At 44.8% G+C, this 19035-nt stretch overlaps 1 protein-coding gene across 1 annotated transcript in view; it reads left to right on the forward strand.

Annotated features, from left to right (window-relative positions):
• Positions 1–19035, forward strand: part of LOC146862311 (N-heparan sulfate sulfotransferase 4) — a 1181511-nt gene that overhangs the window by 122481 nt on the left and 1039995 nt on the right. The window contains exon 2 of the mRNA XM_085643256.1: positions 17351–18653. Within this exon, the coding sequence (XP_085499382.1) occupies positions 17673–18653 (981 nt within the window). The 5' untranslated portion in view covers positions 17351–17672. The remainder of the gene's footprint in view (positions 1–17350; positions 18654–19035) is intronic.

The raw sequence follows: 19035 nt of genomic DNA on the forward strand, positions 1-19035 counted from the left end.
TAGCAGCATATAGTCTTGCTTAAACAGATGCTGGTAAACAATGTCAAGAGGAGTGGGTTTCAGATAACAGTCCATGCTTTCTAAGTGGTAGGAACTGCTAATAAATTCAAAATTGTTTTTGTAACTTTTTACCTGGCTATCCAAAAGTTCTCACATTTTCAAGGGCTTCATTTCAGGTATCATACAACATGTCACAGACAAATGATCAGTTGCACTGGTTTGTCTGTTATTCTTCCTCCTGGCTAAAGCTACCTCTATCTTTTGGATCTTCCACACTCTTCTTTTCTCAAGAGAGATGTTAAGGAGCAGACACGCCCCACTCGTAGGGACCTGAATTCCATTTACACTATTGGGCCAGCAAGGGGGGAAATCTCTCCTCAGTATTTGGACCATTGGTCAAGTAAAGAGATTCAGAATAAGGATGAAGACTCAAAACTGTTATTTACCAGGCAGAAGGGAGTTCAGCCAGCAAATAACAGGTCATATTTATTTTCGTCTGTACTGTCAAGTGTGGTTGCATTAGGTCTTTAAGATCAATCTCAGTTGTGATTGGAAAAAGTCCCTAAGCAAATCCACTTAAAGATCCTAAACATACTCTATCTAGTGCACTGTGATGCAATTCCAGTCTCAACAAGGGTTTTTTATTTCTGTAAAATATTTCCAGAGCCGGGGGCTACAGATTTCTATTGCGACTACTCTAAACTTGGCTCACAATGTTCCCTCTCTCTCTCTCTGCCATCTTTCCCAATGCCAGCCCACCCGTATTCTTACAAGATGAAAGAAAGATCCCATCCTTCAGGACACATCAACCTTCATCCGTATCGGGAGAAGGGCTCCTTTGAATCATGGTTGGTCCTTACTCTAAAAGCAAAGAGGTGTCATAGAATCCATTGCAGGTAGGCATTGCTTGAGATGTGCCTACACTGACAGAATAGCCTTTTTTCAGAGAATAGTTTGTAGTTGTTTCAGCTAGCCACCATCCCCCAGAGATAATAAGGAATAAGAAAGTGGTGGATAAATAAGAAAATGGGAATTCAGACATATCAATTTTTTAGATACATTTAAGACAATGTTGTAGAAGTTATATTAGAAGAATTTAGAAGAATTGGTCTTGACCTGTGACAAACTACAGCCTTTAGTGTCACAATACTGAAGGTGTTCAACCTCCAGTAAAAATCCAAATGCAAATGAATAACATTTGTCTACACTGTTCCACAAACTCTTACTCTACTGCTGGTACAAAGGGTTAGGTCTTAGTCACTGGGGTGAACCACCATCTTCTGTTCAACTGCACTACTTCAGGGACACACTGTTTAGGGAACTTAGGTCCTGCCCTGCCTCTATTGACTAGCATGAATTTTTGCATTCCCATTGCATCTTACAGAAAGGTTTTTAAACAGTTCCTTAGCCTGCATTTTGGTTTTTTCATTCTGAATTGAGAGTAACAATCAAATCAAAGTTAGCAAGGGGCATAGTTATCAAATAGTCACACAGCGCAGCAAGCCACCTTGCTGTGCTGCATGACAAGGAAAGGGCAGGGATGTGCCGTATTTAACATTATATGGTGCATTACTATCTTTTCCCAGCGCTGGTGCACAATGTGCTGCCTAGCGCCAATGCAGGCACTCTGGCACCATGTTGCAAGGGTGCCTGCATTGTAAGCAGGATTGTTTTTGTGCAGGAAGGGGCACCTTCATGCACAAAACCAAATCCCCTGAGGCACTTTCCTCTTTCTATGTGTGGTGCAGAATGCAGCACACGTAGAAAGAGGATACAAGAAGGAGAAATGTACATTTTCTCCATATTACGCCTTACCTGGGGCGGCGTAGAAGTTTTGGCACATTCCCAGGTCTATCACTTGTGGTAAATCTGGGAATGCTTCAAAATCCATTGGTGTTGCATGGGAACACCCATGACCCACCAGTGGAAGGCCTCCCTGGAGCAGAGTAACTCAATGTAGAAATTTACACTTAGTTGCAAGACTCCAGATTTATCAAGCCGCTCAAGGCTACACAAGGTGGCCTTGCGTGGCTTGATAGATCACACTTAGTAGTTGTGTTCTGCTTGCACCCCATTGTGTGGTGCAAGTGCAATACAACTGCTTGATATATATGGCTCTAAGAATGTGCCAAGAATTTTTTCCAGTTTGGCATAAAGTATTCAAATTGTGTTTGGCTTTGTATCAGCTAAGCCGCAGCTCGCATCAAGCTAGAAACATTTCTCCTCATCAAATAATAACCAATTTTCCTACACTTACCCTTCGACCTACTTGTTGGCCAATTCTCATTAGCTGCCACATAATGCAAACAATATGTCTATGAATCAATCATAATTCGTTATTATTTTAGAAGAGACAGATGGTTGTCCTTTGAGCAGCCATCATTGCCGCACAAAATTCTGTGACATTTCTCGTGAGGGAGACAACATCTCTATTCCATAACTGGTACAGTAGTAACCATAATAACTGCCTTTCTATATTGTATTTACAGTGGTTCATTCATGAGTATGGGGTACCTTTCAGTGCCAGCTCTTGGGCTTGTCAAAATTCAAATGTCTGTCCTTTTTTTACTGGAGATTGGGGTAACCTTTAATATAGTGAACATGTCTGAGTTTTGTACAGAAGGCAGTGCAATGAAAAAGCAAAAATCAAGAATCTAGGTGTCAAAGAATAAAAAAAAATGGGAGAAGCTAGAAAATATGTCCTTCACACTTTGTAAAAAACATTTAGTCTGTTTCCTATATACAGGGACGTCATCAATGATATGATATGAGATGCACTAAGAATATGTAATTTTTTATTATTGCATCAATTATGAAACAAGTAGTAGAGAGGAGAGGTGTGGCGCAGCAACCAGAGCAGCTGATTCCAGAGCACAGGGCTCATGGTTCGGTCACCACCAGCAGCTCAGCTCAGCACCATGTGACTCTGGGAAATAGCTCACTTAAACTCCCAGATAGCCCTCCATCACCTTGAGACCCTTAGGGGTGATTAGTTCGCACTTTGCAAGTGCCGGATTATTTATTATTACTATAACCCAAGTTTACAAAACCTAAGATGACAAAGTTTACAAAATACAAGGTGGACTAATAAAACATCCCCAATTTGATAAAGCATGCTGTTGCTTTGTAGCTCTTTTTAAGTATACACATACATTTACATACATTTAGTACATTTGTCTGTAATTCCAAAGAGAAGACATAAATATGCCAAACAGCCTCGGGATTGGAGACACGTTTTTAAGTCTGTGTGTGATCAGGTTGATGAGCAGACACGTCTCCTGTTGACTTGTGTTGGTTCAGGTGAATGTTTGGCAAATAAAGTCCTTTAAACATATCCTTAAATACAGAAAATCTGAAAAAGACTGCAAGGGAAATCCTCTACACAAATGGTGTCCTGTCAGGTGAATTGGCTCTACACCAATAATTTGCCAGTGGAACGGTGCAATTTAGGCTCTACCCTTATGCGTCACCAATTTGCAATTATATACATATAATTGGCATTGTATTTATTGTGTGCCTTAACTTCATTAACGGGTGTGCGACATTTAAACGTATTAATGAAATGTAATCATTTTAAAGATTAGAGATTTATACACTTATAAACTAATGTTCATTTGAAACGCATAAACGTACTCTTTTACTCACATTTTACATTTATTCCTCAATTTTTACGTTTATATGTAAAACCATGCATTGGAAGTGCATATTAAATGCCCAGTTAAATTTGCCTGACTGCAAGCATTTTGCTTTGCCAGCATGTTCTTTCTTTTCTTTTCAGGTGTAATATCGGGATTTTCATTATTTAGAAAAAGACTCATTGTTTGTATGAGACTGCAGATAGTAAGGCCTGGGGGGAGGACTTGGCAGGGAACGTGGAGAGTTAATAGTCAAAAGAGGCCTTGTGTTCATAATGTACCACGACAGAGAAATGTTCATGGTTGAGAAATGCAGTCAGAGTTTTGATACAATGGTAAACTGAAGAGATGTTGCAGATGTACTCAAGTAGCTATTTGGTTGGTTCATGGTGGTGTGAAAGAAGATAAGCAACACAACAAGTCAATGGAAGGGATGTTGATAATTATCAAATATTCACCCTCAGTCACAGATCTGTGTTAAATCTATTTTTCTATTGCTTAACATGCCACACCAGTTTGGACCCAGGCATATGCAAATCAGTCTCGACCCTGCTCCCAATGGGAACAGTCCAGCCAAGCTGCAAGGTCTGGTCCTCCCTGTCTTCGAAAACAAGCATCCTGGGACTAGTATTGGGGTTTCACCCCTCATCAGCCAGAATCCAGTGGCATAGTGAGCACGGAACCCACATCTGGGTATACCTTTCCCACTTAGGGCGACTATAGCAACTCAAAAAGACGATGGACAGAATGCAGAACATTGTCAAATACTCACCCCCAGTCACCGATCTGAATTAAATCCATCTTTCTTTTGCTCACCACACCACCCCCGGTTGGACCCAGCCACATGCAACTACTGTTTCTGTAGCCCCGGATGGGGAGCAACAGGAAGAACCCTTTTGGTCCTTAGTATAGTGACTCCACCATATGTTGCTCCTGTACCATCAGCAATAAATCAGACAGGACTCACCCCTGTAGAGGAACCAGATCAGAGGTCATAACATTCTCACCTGTGCGTTTTGAACTCACCTCAGTGAATTTCAAGCAGTAGTCCCCAGGAAGGAATAATGTCCAATAACTCTGGAATTCAAAATGATGTTAATTCACAGAAATTGGATGATTTGATTAGGTTTTTCAATGGGTCCCCATGAGTAGGTGAGGGTTCAGCACTGAGCAGAGAACTGCATTCTCCAGGAAGAGAGAATGCAGTGGATGTTGTCAAAATAAAATTAGAATTGGATGAGATGATATCAGGAAATATTGATCTTTCCAGATTAGATAACTAGCAAGAGAATAATCTTATAAGCATGTGCAAAGATGTCACTAAACATGCATGGCGAGCTCATGATAAGCTGTCTGAGTTGGTTCGAGTATATGATGTTGACTTAAGCAGGACCAAATCTGTACAGAAAAGTTACTGTGTGCGTGTTTTGATGAAAATTACATAACCATTATGAGGACATCAGGAATGAAAATGCAAATTAGAGAATTAATTGGTAGCATCCAGAAAAGGAGTGAGTTAGACAAGTTGAAAGGCAACTGGACTAAGAAGAAAGATCTGAAGAAGGTGAAAGGGGTGCCGCCGCTGTCTTGGATAGATGAAGAAGGTGCTTCAAATTTCCCATTAGGAGAAGTGCCTGGTGGAGATTATATTAATGAACTGTGGAGTAGGAGTGATCTTACTTCACTTACAAATGATTTCCCCAAATTGAAAGATAAGCCAGTGGAATGGTACACCTTGCTTGATAGATTTGTGAAGATTTCACAGGTGTTGTGGATAATTTTAATATCCTTTTTGGCATTGTGGTACCTAGTGATTTGTGGGCGGAATGTAAAGTGGTCATACTGTGGCTAGAGAAGGAGCCACAGAAAAATTTGATATCTCATGCCTCGTTGCCCTTGGTGATGAAAAAGTATCAACAGGTGACTACCTTTACCTTTTTAAAAGGGAAGATACCAGTGAAGGACATTGATTGGGTTAATAATGACAAAACTAATCAAAAGTCTAAGGGTTCTGGGCATGCTTTTTACGAGAGATTGTTGCAAGTGTTTAGACAGGACAGTCCGATGAAAATGTTGAAACGAAAGATATGGGAAGCTTGTGTCTTGGTTTTGGATTCAACAGCGTTTCATTTATTAGCAGAATAAGTCAATTGATGAGATCTTGAGGTATATAAAATATTGTAGGGATGAATTGGGAATGAAACAGAAGTGGTTAAAAGAGAAGATCATGTTGGCACAAATAAAAGCAGTACAGAGATGAATTCAGAATCAACGCTATATAGGGAATATTGGTGCTATGTAAGGTGAATATATACCTTTACATTGTGGATTTTACATTGCGTTACATTCACAACGTGGTTGTGACAACGGCCGCGTTGTTACAACGCAGTGCATTTACAACGCAAGTAAGTACAACGACTTGCATTAGATGGCGCACTGGAGTTAGGAATAGTATGATTTACTATTCCAACTCCAGTCTGTGCAACACTAGGAAATGTGTTGGAATAGTAAATCATACTATTCCTTAGTCTAGAGCGCCATCTAATGCGACTTGCATTGTAATGGCACTGCATTGTAACAACGCGGTCGTTGGAATGACCGTGTTGTGAATGTATTGCGATGTACAATCCGCGATGTAAAGGTAGTTTCCCATGTAAGGCATGTATCAGTAGGGAGTTCCTGTGATGCTGTGTGGAAATAGTTAAATGCAACAGGGTAAAGGACGTGGTGTCCGGATTGACCTGAGTTATGGGATTCATATGGCAATGTTAAAGAAATTGAATCCATGTCATTATTGCAACAAGTTAGGGCATTGAAAGTGGGAATGTCGTCTTATTTCTAACCGAGTAATGAACGAGAATCATGTTCGAAATTCAAGGTCTGTACAGACACAGATTAATAATCATTTACAACCACAAAATGTGCTGAGACAGTGGGCACACGGTCATAATGTACAAGTTCCAGTGATGCAAGTTCCTCAAGCCTTGATTCTGCAGCAAAATGTAAATGGCCCCAGATTTATCACTAACCAGATCCTGATATTTTTATCAGAATTCCTTCCAGAACAAAAAATCATTTCAGCCATTTCCTGTGTTTGACAAACATGAGGGCTACAGTTCAAACCTGTCACACTGACGGTGCATGAGGGGGGAAGGAAGATTGTGTTCTTAGTGCAGTCTTTTGCAATTGTCACCCCGAGTGGGAAGGGTATGCCCAGACGTGGGTCCCGTACTCTTCATGCCACTGGGCTCAAGCTATCCTGGCTGAAGAGGGGTAAACCCCGAAACTGGTCCTAGGATGCTTGTTTCCAGTCCAGGGAGGACCTGGCTTGGTAGTTCGGGCTGGACTGTTCCCATGAGGCACAGGGTCAAGACTGATTTGCATATGGCTGGGGTTCAAACTGGAACGGCATGCTGAGCAAAAAAACGATGGATTTAGGCCCAGATCTCTGTACTGGGGTGAATGTATGACATTGTTCTGCATTCTGTCCATCAACTGTTGTTTTTGCATTTGTCACCCCGAGTTGGACGGTATGGCCAGACGTGGGTCCCGTGCTCTCCATGCCACTGGAATCAAGCTATCCTGGCTGAAGAGGGGTGAAACCCCGAAACCAGTCCTAGGATGCTTGTTTCCAGTCCAGGGAGGACCTGGCTTGTCAGTTTGGGCTGTACTGTTCCCATGAGGCACAGGGTCAAGACTGATTTGCATATGGCTGGGGTTCAAACTGGAACGGCATGCTGAGCAAAAAAACGATGGATTTAGGCCCAGATCTCTGTACTGGGGTGAATGTATGACATTGTTCTGCATTCTGTCCATCAACTGTTGTTTTTGCATTTGTCACCCCGAGTTGGACGGTATGGCCAGACGTGGGTCCCGTGCCCTCCATGCCACTGGAATCAAGCTATCCTGGCTGAAGAGGGGTGAAACCCCGAAACCAGTCCTAGGATGCTTGTTTCCAGTCCAGGGAGGACCTGGCTTGTCAGTTTGGGCTGTACTGTTCCCATGAGGCACAGGGTCAAGACTGATTTGCATATGGCTGGGTTCAAACTGGAATGGCATGGTGAGCAAAAAAACGATGGATTTAGGCCCATATCTCTGTACTGGGGTGAATGTATGACATTGTTCTGCATTCTGTCCAGCAACTGTTGTTTTTGCATTTGTCACCCCGAGTGGGACGGGTATGCCCAGACGTGGGTCCATTGCTCTCCATGCCACTGGAATCAAGCTATCCTGGCTGAAGAGGGGTGAAATCCTGAAACCAGTCCTAGGATGCTTGTTTCCAGTCCAGGGAGGACCTGGCTTGGCAGTTCGGGCTGGACTGTTCCCATGAGGCACAGGGTCAAGACTGATTTGCATATGGCTAGGTTCAAACTGAAATGGCATGGTGAGCAAACAAACGATGGATTTAGGCCCAGATCTCTGTACTGGGGTGAATATATGACATTGTTCTGCATTCTGTCCATCAACTGTTGTTTTTGCATGTGTCATACCAAGTGGGACGGGTATGCCCAGATGTGGGTCCCGTGCTCTCCATGCCACTGTAATCAAGCTATTCTGGCTGAAGAGGGGTGAAACCCTGAAACCGGTCCTAGGATGCTTGTTTAAAGTCCAGGGAGGACCTGGCTTGGCAGTTTGGGCTGGACTGTTCCCATGAGGCACAGGGTCAAGACTGATTTGCATATGGCTGGGTTCAAACTGGAATGGCATGGTGAGCACAAAAACGATGGATTTTGGTCCAGATCTCTGTACTGGGGTGAATGTATGGCATTGTTCTGCATTCTGTCCATCAACTGTTGTTGTTGCATTTTTCACCCCGAGTGGGACGGGTATGCCCAGACGTGGGTCCCGTGCTCTCCATGCCACTGGAATCAAGCTATCCTGGCTGAAGAGGGGTAAAACCTCGAAACCGGTCCTAGGATGCTTGTTTGGAGTCCAGGGAGGACCTGGCTTGGTAGTTCGGGCTGCACTGTTCCCATGAGGTACAGGGTCAAGACTGATTTGCATATGGCTGGGCTCAAACTGGAATGGTATGGTGAGCAAAAAAACGATGGATTTAGGCACAGATCTCTGTACTTGGGAGAATGTATGACATTGTTCTGCATTCTGTCCATCAACTGTTGTTTTTGCATTTGTCACCCCAAGTGGGACGGGTATGCCCAGATGTGGGTCCTGTGCTCTCCATGCCACTGGAATCAAGCTATCCTGGCTGAAGAGGGGTGAAACCCCAAAACCGGTCCAAGGATGCTTGTTTCCAGTCCAGGGAGGACCTGGCTTGGCAGTTCGGGCTGGACTGTTCTCATGAGGCACAGGGTCAAGACTGATTTTCATATGGCTGGGTTCAAACTGTAATGGCATGATGAGCAAATAAATTATGGATTTAGGCCCACATCTCTGTCCTCTGGTGAATGTATGATATTGTTCTGCATTCTGTCCATCAACTATTGTTTTTGCATTTGTCACCCCGAGTGGGACGGGTATGCCCAGACGTGGGTCCTGTGCTCTCCATGTCACTGGAATCAAGCTATCCTGGCTGAAGAGGGGTGAAACCCCAAAACCGGTCCTGGATGCTTGTTTCTAGTTCAGGGAGGACCTGGCTTGGCAGTTCGGGCTGGACTGTTCCCATGAGGCACAGGGTCAAGACTGATTTGCATATGGCTGGGTTCAAACTGGAATGGCATGGTGAGCAAAAAAACGGTGGATTTAGGCCCAGATCTCTGTACTGGGGTGAAGGTATGACATTGTTCTGCATTCTGTCCATCAACTGTTGTTTTTGACTGTCTCAGTGCTTACACAGATGCTTAGAAATTCACAAAGACCTGTTTCTTTTATCTGCTACTCTTGACCTTGTTGCCACAGGACTGCCAAGATGCCTTAAAGTAGTAGCAGCAGTAGGTCAGCATAGAATGATGTCAAAGGAGTGTCTTACTGTGCTAGTTCCCCATTTAGTCGAGATCTTGTTGACACGTACAGGCACTAAGCACCTGATTAACAGTTGCATGACCAAATATGAACAGATTATACTTGCAGTAAAGAACATTACCCTTAAAAGATGTGCTTCTTTGAATCCTGCTACACTTTTACCTTAACCTGAAAATGAAAATGATGATCGGGAAGTAGAGCATGACTGCCTCAGTGTCACAGAACTACGCACCAAGAAAGACCAGATACACATGATTTGATACTATTTGTTAATGGGTCCTGCCTGACAGTTGACGGGGGAACCATAAAAGCTGCCTATTCAGTCCGTACAGTCAAAGGGGTAGTGTAAGCTTCCTGACTTTGAGGGATGTCTTCGTCTCAAGTGGCTGAATTGATCGCTGTTACCACAGCTTGCTGTGTTTCTGAACACCTAAAAATGTCAATTTTTGTATTGACAGTCAGCATGTTTTTTTTATCGTTCATGACTTCGGTCAACTATGGTCACAGAGAGGTTTCATGTTGCCATCATCCAAATCCCCATTACAAAATGGAAAACATGTCATGAGATTTCAATTGCTTATCAAAATTACTATTGTGAAGGGTTCGGCCATAGAAATGGAGACGACTATGTAACTGTTGTCAACCAATATGCTGATGAGGTTGCACAATACTGTGCTTATGGTTCCCAAACATTTAATGGGGAATATGAAAATGAATCTGCAGATGACAACAATTACAACCTTTTGTTGACAACAACTGACACTTGGGAGGAAGTGAAAGCAAGGCAGAAGGAAGTGCCTTGAGACTATAATGGGTAATTATCTGCGCTCTATAAGAATCCTGATTGATTGATTGAGAGGCAAAACAGGCTTGAGTCAGAGCAGGTTGTATTAAAGAAAGGATACATTTGGATTTCAGCAGATGGAAGACCTGTATTGCCATATAGCTAGCTTTCCCGAATGGCTAGACATTTTCACAGTCCAACGAGATGCCATGTTCTGATTGTTCAGATATAACTGGTTTAACCCCCGGTTCAGATTGATGGCCGAAGGACTGTGCTATAGATTTTTTTTGTGCCAGCAGATGAATGTAGGAAAAAGAACCACAGTGATACAAAGCATCATAGGAAGATAAGGAGGGCCATTCAACAGGATGTAGCTAGACTTCATCAAGATGCCTGTGTGCAATGGGCTAAGATGTGTCCTGGTGATTGTGTGTTTCTTCTTGTGTTGGGTTGAAGCATATCCAACCAGGAGAAATGATAACCTCACAGTAGCTAAGTTCTTGTTGAGGGAACTGATCTCCAGGTTCAGTTTCCCAACTTTGCTGGGGTCAGACTGAGGGACTAATTTCAATAATGAGGTCCCGAAAATATTGTGTCACAAGAGGTACAAAGACTGCATTGCATACATCGGCCTAAGCCTTCAGGCATAGTCGAGCAGGTGAACGGAAACCTGAAATTTAGGTGTGCCAAAGTGTCTCTTAAAACATCTCCTAAGTGGCCTGATGCTTTTCCCCTTGTGTGAATGAGTCTTTGCAGCATTGGAGGATAGGACCGTCCCCACATGAGATCATCATTGGTCTTGCAATGAGACATCCAGCAGTGCCTGCAAATTCACTTGGGAACATTACAGTTGACATGATTCTTGACTACTGCAAAGGACTAGAGGATGTGGTGCATTCTCTGTCTCACCAGGTTGGAGCTGGAGCAGGAGCAGTGCCAGAGACTGGGTCTTGGTGAAGAAGCACGTTCAGAAGACGTGTCTGGAATCTTGATGGAAAGGACTTTTCTTAACAAACACTGCTGTTAAGTGTGGAGGTCTTCCCAGCTAGATCCACCCTGCCCATACTCCCAGAGTGGAATTTTCACTTGATGATGTGACAGTACCTCTCCCAGAAGTGCAGACCACACCTGAAAGGCAGATGGAAGAGGTTGAACAAGTTACAGAAAATCAGCGAGAACCTGAAATAACTCATTCTCGGCCTAAGGGGGGTCTTTATGAGTCAACATTCGAGGTTGAGACAAGAAAGTCTTGGCCTGTGGCACTGATTGATACTGACACCATCTTCATGGGGCTATTTTTAGCCCCAATGCCAGTGGCGACAGCCTGTTGCTGCAATTGCAGATACTTTTAATCAATCATCTTCAATGAAATTTCCATTTTTTATTCATCTTGTTTTTCCGCTTCTAATTAGACTCAGTTTTACAATATCCCATGCAAGGAAATGCAATTTTCACTTTTTCTTATGTTCTTGTGGGCCATCCGAACCTCTTCAATGAACACGAATGAAGCAATATTCGTCAAAAGCAGTTTATTAAGACCCAATGGATTTCGGGCCCCTCGGGGCCCTTCGTCAGGGGTAACTGTGAATGAACAATAAAAACTTATTTTCAAAATTGGATCTACCATCACGATATATATTATTAAACTTCTTGCATTAACACACTTAGTTTCTCCATAAATTTAAAAACAAAAACGTTTAGTGACTGTCAATAAATACCCCACAATCCTTCAATCTCCCTATCTTTTCAACTGTTTGTTGGTTTGCAAACATTTCATTGTACAAGTAGAAACGTACTGAAGAATTCTATTTGCTGAAATTTTCTCCTCAATGGTATGATTTTAGTAAAGTCATGGAAGCTAGAAGCACTAAAAAACATGGGCGTCTATTGGCAGGTAGAATGATAGCTGTATCTTGTAAGACTACTAGTTTTTCTTTTATGTTTATATTCACCTACACTTCCCTATTTAGTTCTACATATATCTAAGACTACCCCTAGAGCACCGGTTCCAAATGACAGTAGTTTGTACACATTTTATTTTAAGAAATGACAGGGCTTATTTATGGGGAAGTTATGCACCGTATTTCAGCCAATATTGGACATTCCTGTCCTTTCCCTTGTGCTGTTGCTCGTTTGGCTGCCTAGCGCTAACGCAGGCACCCTTGCACCATGGTGCAAGGCTGCCTACATTGCATGCAGGATTACCTCCTCGTCCTGTCTTACCGTCCAATTCCTTAACAGTGAGCAATTAGTCTGCTCCACAGAAACCTACTACCTAGCAGAGCTTTTTGCACTTCCCCCAACATGGCTCCACCATCAGGCGAGGATAAAAGGGGGAGGTGCATCACAGAACATCCTGTTCTTTTTTTTCTGCCTTCACAGTCTACTGATGTCCTAGCAGGAGCTGTTGGGGGTAAGTTTTCTCTCAGTTTCTTGTTGTTGTGGCGGCCTGCTTTAGCGGCTGCCTTTTTTTCTTTCTCCTTTTTGTTGCATGTGTGACTACCAGAGGTTCGATTCCTGCACTTTGTGGCTCCGCCTTCATGTACTTGTATATAGGGGGGCCTATCACTTGCTCGGTCCGCTCTAGCGCCGCTTGTGCCTCTTTTTTAGCCACTGCTTGCTTTTGGGGCATTTGGAATCTGCTAACAGTTGTGACTCGACTCATACTGTTGATTTAGGTTTAAACCTATGTACGGTATACACCTGTGCCTCCTCGGCCTGCTCTAGCGGCCGTTCCTCTCCATGCCGGTCCCGATGCGCCCTGCTTTAGAGGGTGAGGATTTTTCAGCGGTGTTTCCTGCAGCATGTGCTCCCTGGGGATTTTTTTGGGGCCGGCTGCTTTTTCAGTGTCCGCCACCTTTTTCCTGGTCCCGTGTGAGGACGGGGCCTCGGGACTTAATGCCTTTCCAGGCGGGTCGCTTTATCTTGGTTCCCGTCCTGTGTGGCTGCTTTGTATCCTCCTCTCTTGCGTTGCTGCCATGGCGCAGGGTGCCTCTTCTTCTGCTCCTCCTCTGGATTCCTTGTGCCTGCTTCTTCATGCTGATGCCTTTCGGGCTCGGCAGGCTGTTGGCCCTCCTGCCACGGTGCCTCGTGGGTCTGTAGATCCACCTGATGCTGCTGTTGCCGGGGTGGGCCCTGGTGATGTGGGATATGTGCGTGGCGGATTTGTCCAGGGTGCGGAGCTCTCTGACTTGTTCATCCATGTACGGGTTGCTTTGGGCTTCGCTACTCCTGTGTCTGGTGTCCTGGAGGTTGTCTTTTTTACTAATTCGCCTGCCGCCTCCTGTGTCCTTCTCTTTGCATGGCGCTGTGAGCAAGGTTTGCTGCTGAGTTCTCCCACTCCATCCTGGTTGGCGTTTTGATTGGCTGACCTTTCCTCACAGGTTTGGTTTCGTCTGACGATGCCCTTCCTTCTGTCACTGGGGTTCTGCATGTTGAGGGGGCGGTGAAGCGTTCCGGTGCTGCTTCCCACTTTTCTGTCGGTGCGACGGCCTATTCCTCCTGCATGGTCCGGGCCCTGGCTATTCTTTTGCGGGGTGGTGTGGATTAGGCCTGGGCGGAACGGAATTCCGTTCCGCTCGCGGAATTTGCGGAATTTGGGTAATTTCGCGTTCCGTGGAGAACGCGAAATTGGCCAAAATTCTGCTTTCCGCGACTTCGCGAAATTTTTTGCTTGTTCGCGTTCTCAAAATGCGTGTTCGCGCGATATTTCTCCCCGAGCACGCAAACAGCGATTGTGAACAGGAAAAAGCATCGCGAACAAGCAATTCCGCGTGTTCGCGGAATTTCTGCATGTTCGCAGAGATTTTTTATCGTTTCGCGGAGATTTGCGTAACGCGATTACGCAAATTCCGCCCACCCCTAGTGTGGATGCCTCCTCTCTCTAGGCCCTCCTGGAGTTGCAGGTGCGCTGCTTGTTGTCAATCTGTGTGACACTGCGGCTGATTCTGATGCTTTGTTTGCTGCGAGGCGTCCTGTCTGGATGCGTTCCTGATAGGCTGGGTCTTCTCAGTGGTCGGTCCTGCTTTAGTTGCCCTTTGTGGGTTCCCATGGTTATGCTCGTACTGTTGGCAGGGTGCCGCAAGCTTATGGCTCCTGTCTGCCCTCCTTCTCGGGGGCGTGGGATTGGCTTCCGCCGTGTCTTTGGGCCTTCTGCTCGGGGTGCTTCACAGCCCTTTTGTGGCAGGGGTCGTGGCCCGGGGCCCCTGGGGGTGCCTAGTCTCGTGCCCCTACCGGTGATGCTGCCCCTGCTCCTTCCTCTGCGCATTCCTGCCCCTGTGGTTGGAGGTTCCGGAGGCCTGGGGCGGTGCGGACTGTGTCCAGGGGTTCTCGGTCGAGTTCTCCTCTCCTCCCCCCCCGGTCTTCCGGGTGACCCCCCTGCCCCATCATCCTCTGCGGCGGGAGGCTTTGCTGGTCGGTGTGCGCCTCCTGTTGGGGGAGACGGCTATCGTGGAGGTTCCTCCTCTGGTGAGGGTGTGGGTTGTTATTCAATTCTCTCCAGGTACGGTGCTTTGAATCTGCACCCTGTCTTGGCTCTGGTGAGGGTCGATCTCTTCGTCCCCACCTTACATTTGTGTTGGTGACTTTGTTGTCCCTGGACCTGTTGGCTGCTTCTCTGCACCTCCCGATCTGTCTTGCGGATCCACGGTTTCTACGGTTTGCGGTTGGTTCCCAGCACTTCCGGTTCCAGGTGCCTCCTTTCGGCCTTTTCTCGGGGCCATGGGTTTTCACGCAGCTCTTGGCCCCTCGGGTGGGTATTCTCCATTCCGGAGGTCTGCATCTGTTGGATGTGGACCAGGTGTGTCTTCTTCTGGGGTCCTATGGGTTCCTCGTCACTCGCATGGAGTCTTCCCTTTCTGGGGATGGTGTTCCTCTCCCTGGAGAGCCGGTTGGCTTTGTTCCATCACCTTTCTTCGGTTCTGTCCCTGTCCCGGGTGTCTGCCCGTCTCTGGTTGCGGAGTTGTGGGGTGTTGGCTTCCCTCTGCCTCTCCTCCCTGGGGCCCGACTGCTTTTGTATCCCCTCCTGTTTCATGTCCTGTCGCACTGGGATCCTGCCTCTCTGGTCTACGATGCCCTGGTTCCCGTCACTTTGGGGACTCGGGATGCTCTCCAGTGGTGGTTGTCCCCTCGGTCTCTTTCCCGGGGTTTCGCCCTTCTACCTCCTTAGAATGTGATGGTGTTGTCCATGGCTGCCAGTGCCATGGGTGCTGTCCTGGGTGCTTCCAAGGCTCGGGGTTGGTGGTCCCGTTTTTGTGTCTCTCCAGTCCTCGAACTGGAAGGTGTTGTGGGCAGTTTAGTTGGCTCTTCGTTGGTTTGCACCTCTCCTTCTGGGCCGTGCTGTCTCAGTTCAGACCGTAGACCTGGTTGTTCAGGCTTATGTCACTCGTCATGGGGTCATGTGCCGATCTCTGTTTCTCCCTTCCAGGGTGATCGGTCTTTGGGCCGGGCGGAATCTCTTGTCTCTGACAGCTGTTTCTCTTCCGGGGACAGAGACTGGGTCTGCGGACTCTCTGTGCAGAGTGTCCCTTCCTCTGTGCATATGTGTCTGTCCCCGGCTCTGTTCGATCTGCTTGTCCTCCGGTTCCGTCTTCCCTGGCTGGATCTTTTTGCCTCGGAGGACTCGGCCCTTCTGCCTCGGTTTAGCGGCCTCGTTCCCTCCCGGTTGGCCTGGGCGATCGATGCTTTCTCCATTCCGTGGTCGCTGTTGCTCCTGTTTGCCTTTCCTCAGTTTGCTTTGATTCCCCGGGTCCTCCGGAAGGTTCAGTTGGACCGGGCGACGGTTCTTCTGGTTTTGCCGGGGCGGTCCCATCTGCCTTAGTTTCCCCTGCTTCAGTCCTTGTCTGTGTGCCCCCGTTGGCGGTTCCCACTGTGTCCTTCCCCTCTGCGGGCTCCTCTTCTCAGGGTTGCCTCCCTGCACCGCCTCCGGCTGGGGCTTTGGCACTTGATAGGTTGAGTTTGTTGGGTCTGGGTTACTCGGATGAGGTTGCCCAGTGCCTCCAGTTGTCTCGGCGCCCTTCTTTCTTGTAGTCCTTCGTCCATCATTGGAGGTTTTGGCTGCGCTTTTAAAAGTCGCGATGGACATAAAGTTTCTTATATTAGGGGGAGAGCGTTCCAAATTCTTGGTGCTGCGCCAGAGAAATATAAGATAGGTTTTAGATGTAATCTTGGTATCATGCAGAGAAAAAAAGGAGAGAAAATGCTTATTGCCTGCAAAATTTCCTGCTTGTGCACAAGCCATGATCATACGTTCCGTCTCACAGATACAATGTCAGGGAGACATACACATAAATGAATGGCAATGAGTATCTTAAGTTACTCTGCTCTGGATCCATATCCTCCTCTCCTCAGCTCTCGGGTTGATCATGCTCCCAGCTAACACATTTTCTCCCTTGTTCCTGCAGTCCTGCACTTTGGCGGATCAGTGCTGGTTACTGCTACCACTCATCATTTATGGTACATTGGTCATATGTGTGGGGCCACTGATAGAGCAGGGAGTTTAGGAAGTATAACATCACCATTCTCCTTGGGTATTAAAAATATTGAGAGTAGATAAAGATGGTCAAGTGGCATTCCCTTTAAGCCAACACATTATGTGTATGAGTGTTATCAGGAGGCCTTGTCATTAGTTTAGCTGGCTGTTACTCAAAGGGTCTTGAGCTGAGCAGTGCTGCCATTCTTTAATATTCAGACACTCTGGGATACTGGGCTTGGCTTCATCTCTGAGAGCTACTTGGGGGGTTCTAGTGAGCTACCAGTAGCTCCCGAGCTACTCTTTGGAGACCCCTAGTTTTTAGGGAAAAACTATGGTGTCAAGCAAATACAATATTGTGTGTTATTTTTTCAACAATGACAAGACTATTACTACTTATTTAATGAGTAAACATAACAATGCAAAGCAATTGATGCAAGTAGGGTGGTAATACTATGCCCTTTATGTTTGAATTTGTATTCTATTTGCTGTAAACATAATATTAATAATTTAATTTTCTACTTCCATTTTTTTCAATTTCAGAATAATGTCCAGGAGTTTATGCAATGACCTGCAATCATCATTTGTGCATCCACGGAAAAGCTGCTCAAACATGAATATCCAGGACGTTCTGCTTTTAATTCCTACTACATCATAAACTTTCTAGTAAATGTATTGCAATGGTCACATGAGCTTTCGGGGTGCAATGTAAGCCCCATTCTATACACTAGTCATAATGCCTCTCTGAAAAGAAAGAAAGAAAGAAAGAAAGAAAGAAAGAAAGAAAGAAAGAAAGAAAGAAAGAAAGAAAGAAAGAAAGAAAGAAAGAAAGAAAGAAAACAGAGCTTTGTTGAAACATTAAAACATGAATTTTGTTATGAAACTTAGAAGAAGGTTTCGAACCCTGATACTTCTCCTTGCTACTTTCTGTTTGCTGAGCATAGTTATTTCAGCATATTTTCTCTATAATGGATATAAACAAGAAATAACACTGATAGAAGCAACACCAGACTCAGATTGTGGTGACATCAAACTTTTACCATACAGGTCAGTGTCAACAAGGACTACTAAACCAATTGATACATCTCAAATAGAACCTATTGTCCTTCTTTTTGTGGAGAACCAGTATTCACAACTTGGTCAAGATATCATAGCAATTCTGGAGTCAAGCCAATTTCAATACCATATGGTGATTGGACCAGGGAAAGGGGACATGCCTCCTCTGGCAGAGAATGGCAGAGGGAAATATGCATTAATTATATTTGAAAATGGTTTGAAGTATGTGAATGTTGACTCATGGAACAAGGAACTCTTAGAAAAATATTGTGTGGAATACAGTGTTAACATCATCAGCTTTCATAAAGCAAATGAGAACAGTCTGCCAAATATTAAATTGAATGGATTTCCATTGTATATTCATAATAATGTTGCTCTTAGAGACTGCTTTGTAAATCCCCAATCTTCTTTACTTCATATAACCAAAGCACCAAAATTTGTAAAGGGGCCAATGCCTGGAGAAGATTGGACCGTATTTCAATTTAATCACTCAACCTACCAGCCAGTGCTCTTAGCAGAATCATATACACCCGGCAGCTCTACAACGCCATTATCTAAAGCTACCCTTCATGCAACAGTAATTCACGATTTGGGACTTCATGATGGGATACAACGGGTTTTTTTTGGAAACAATTTAAATTTCTGGTTGCATAAACTCATCTTTATTGATGCCATTTCTTTTCTGTCTGGGAAAATGCTGACCTTGTCCTTGGACCGATATATTCTAGTGGATATTGATGACATCTTTGTCGGAAAAGAAGGGACCCGGATGAATATTATGGATGTGAAGGTAAAAATGAAACATTTTTTTTAAATATAACATTCTATAGCATGATTGGGCCATTATGGAAATCATAACATATTAAACTTTTAATCCATTTAGATCTGTTTAAAGGTCTCTAATGTCAGGTTTTGTGTAGGTACTCTTTGGGAGTATGCTTAGCTAAGCTTGCAAAGGAACCAGTGCTTACAATGTCAGTACTGTTATGGTCCTAGAATTTAAATATATATTTGCTTTCAGTGATGTGACTAGCCATACTTATACTTTGACAAAATTGTCAGTTCTGAAGGTATTTGCATGTTTGATAATTTAAAATCCAATTTAACTTCCATTGTAGTCAGTGATACAATTAAAAGTGCCATCAAATAAAAATAAAGCAGAATGTATTGGT

This window comes from Triturus cristatus, chromosome 2_2 (assembly GCF_964204655.1).
Source record: "Triturus cristatus chromosome 2_2, aTriCri1.1, whole genome shotgun sequence".
NCBI classification, from domain to species: Eukaryota; Metazoa; Chordata; class Amphibia; order Caudata; family Salamandridae; genus Triturus; species Triturus cristatus.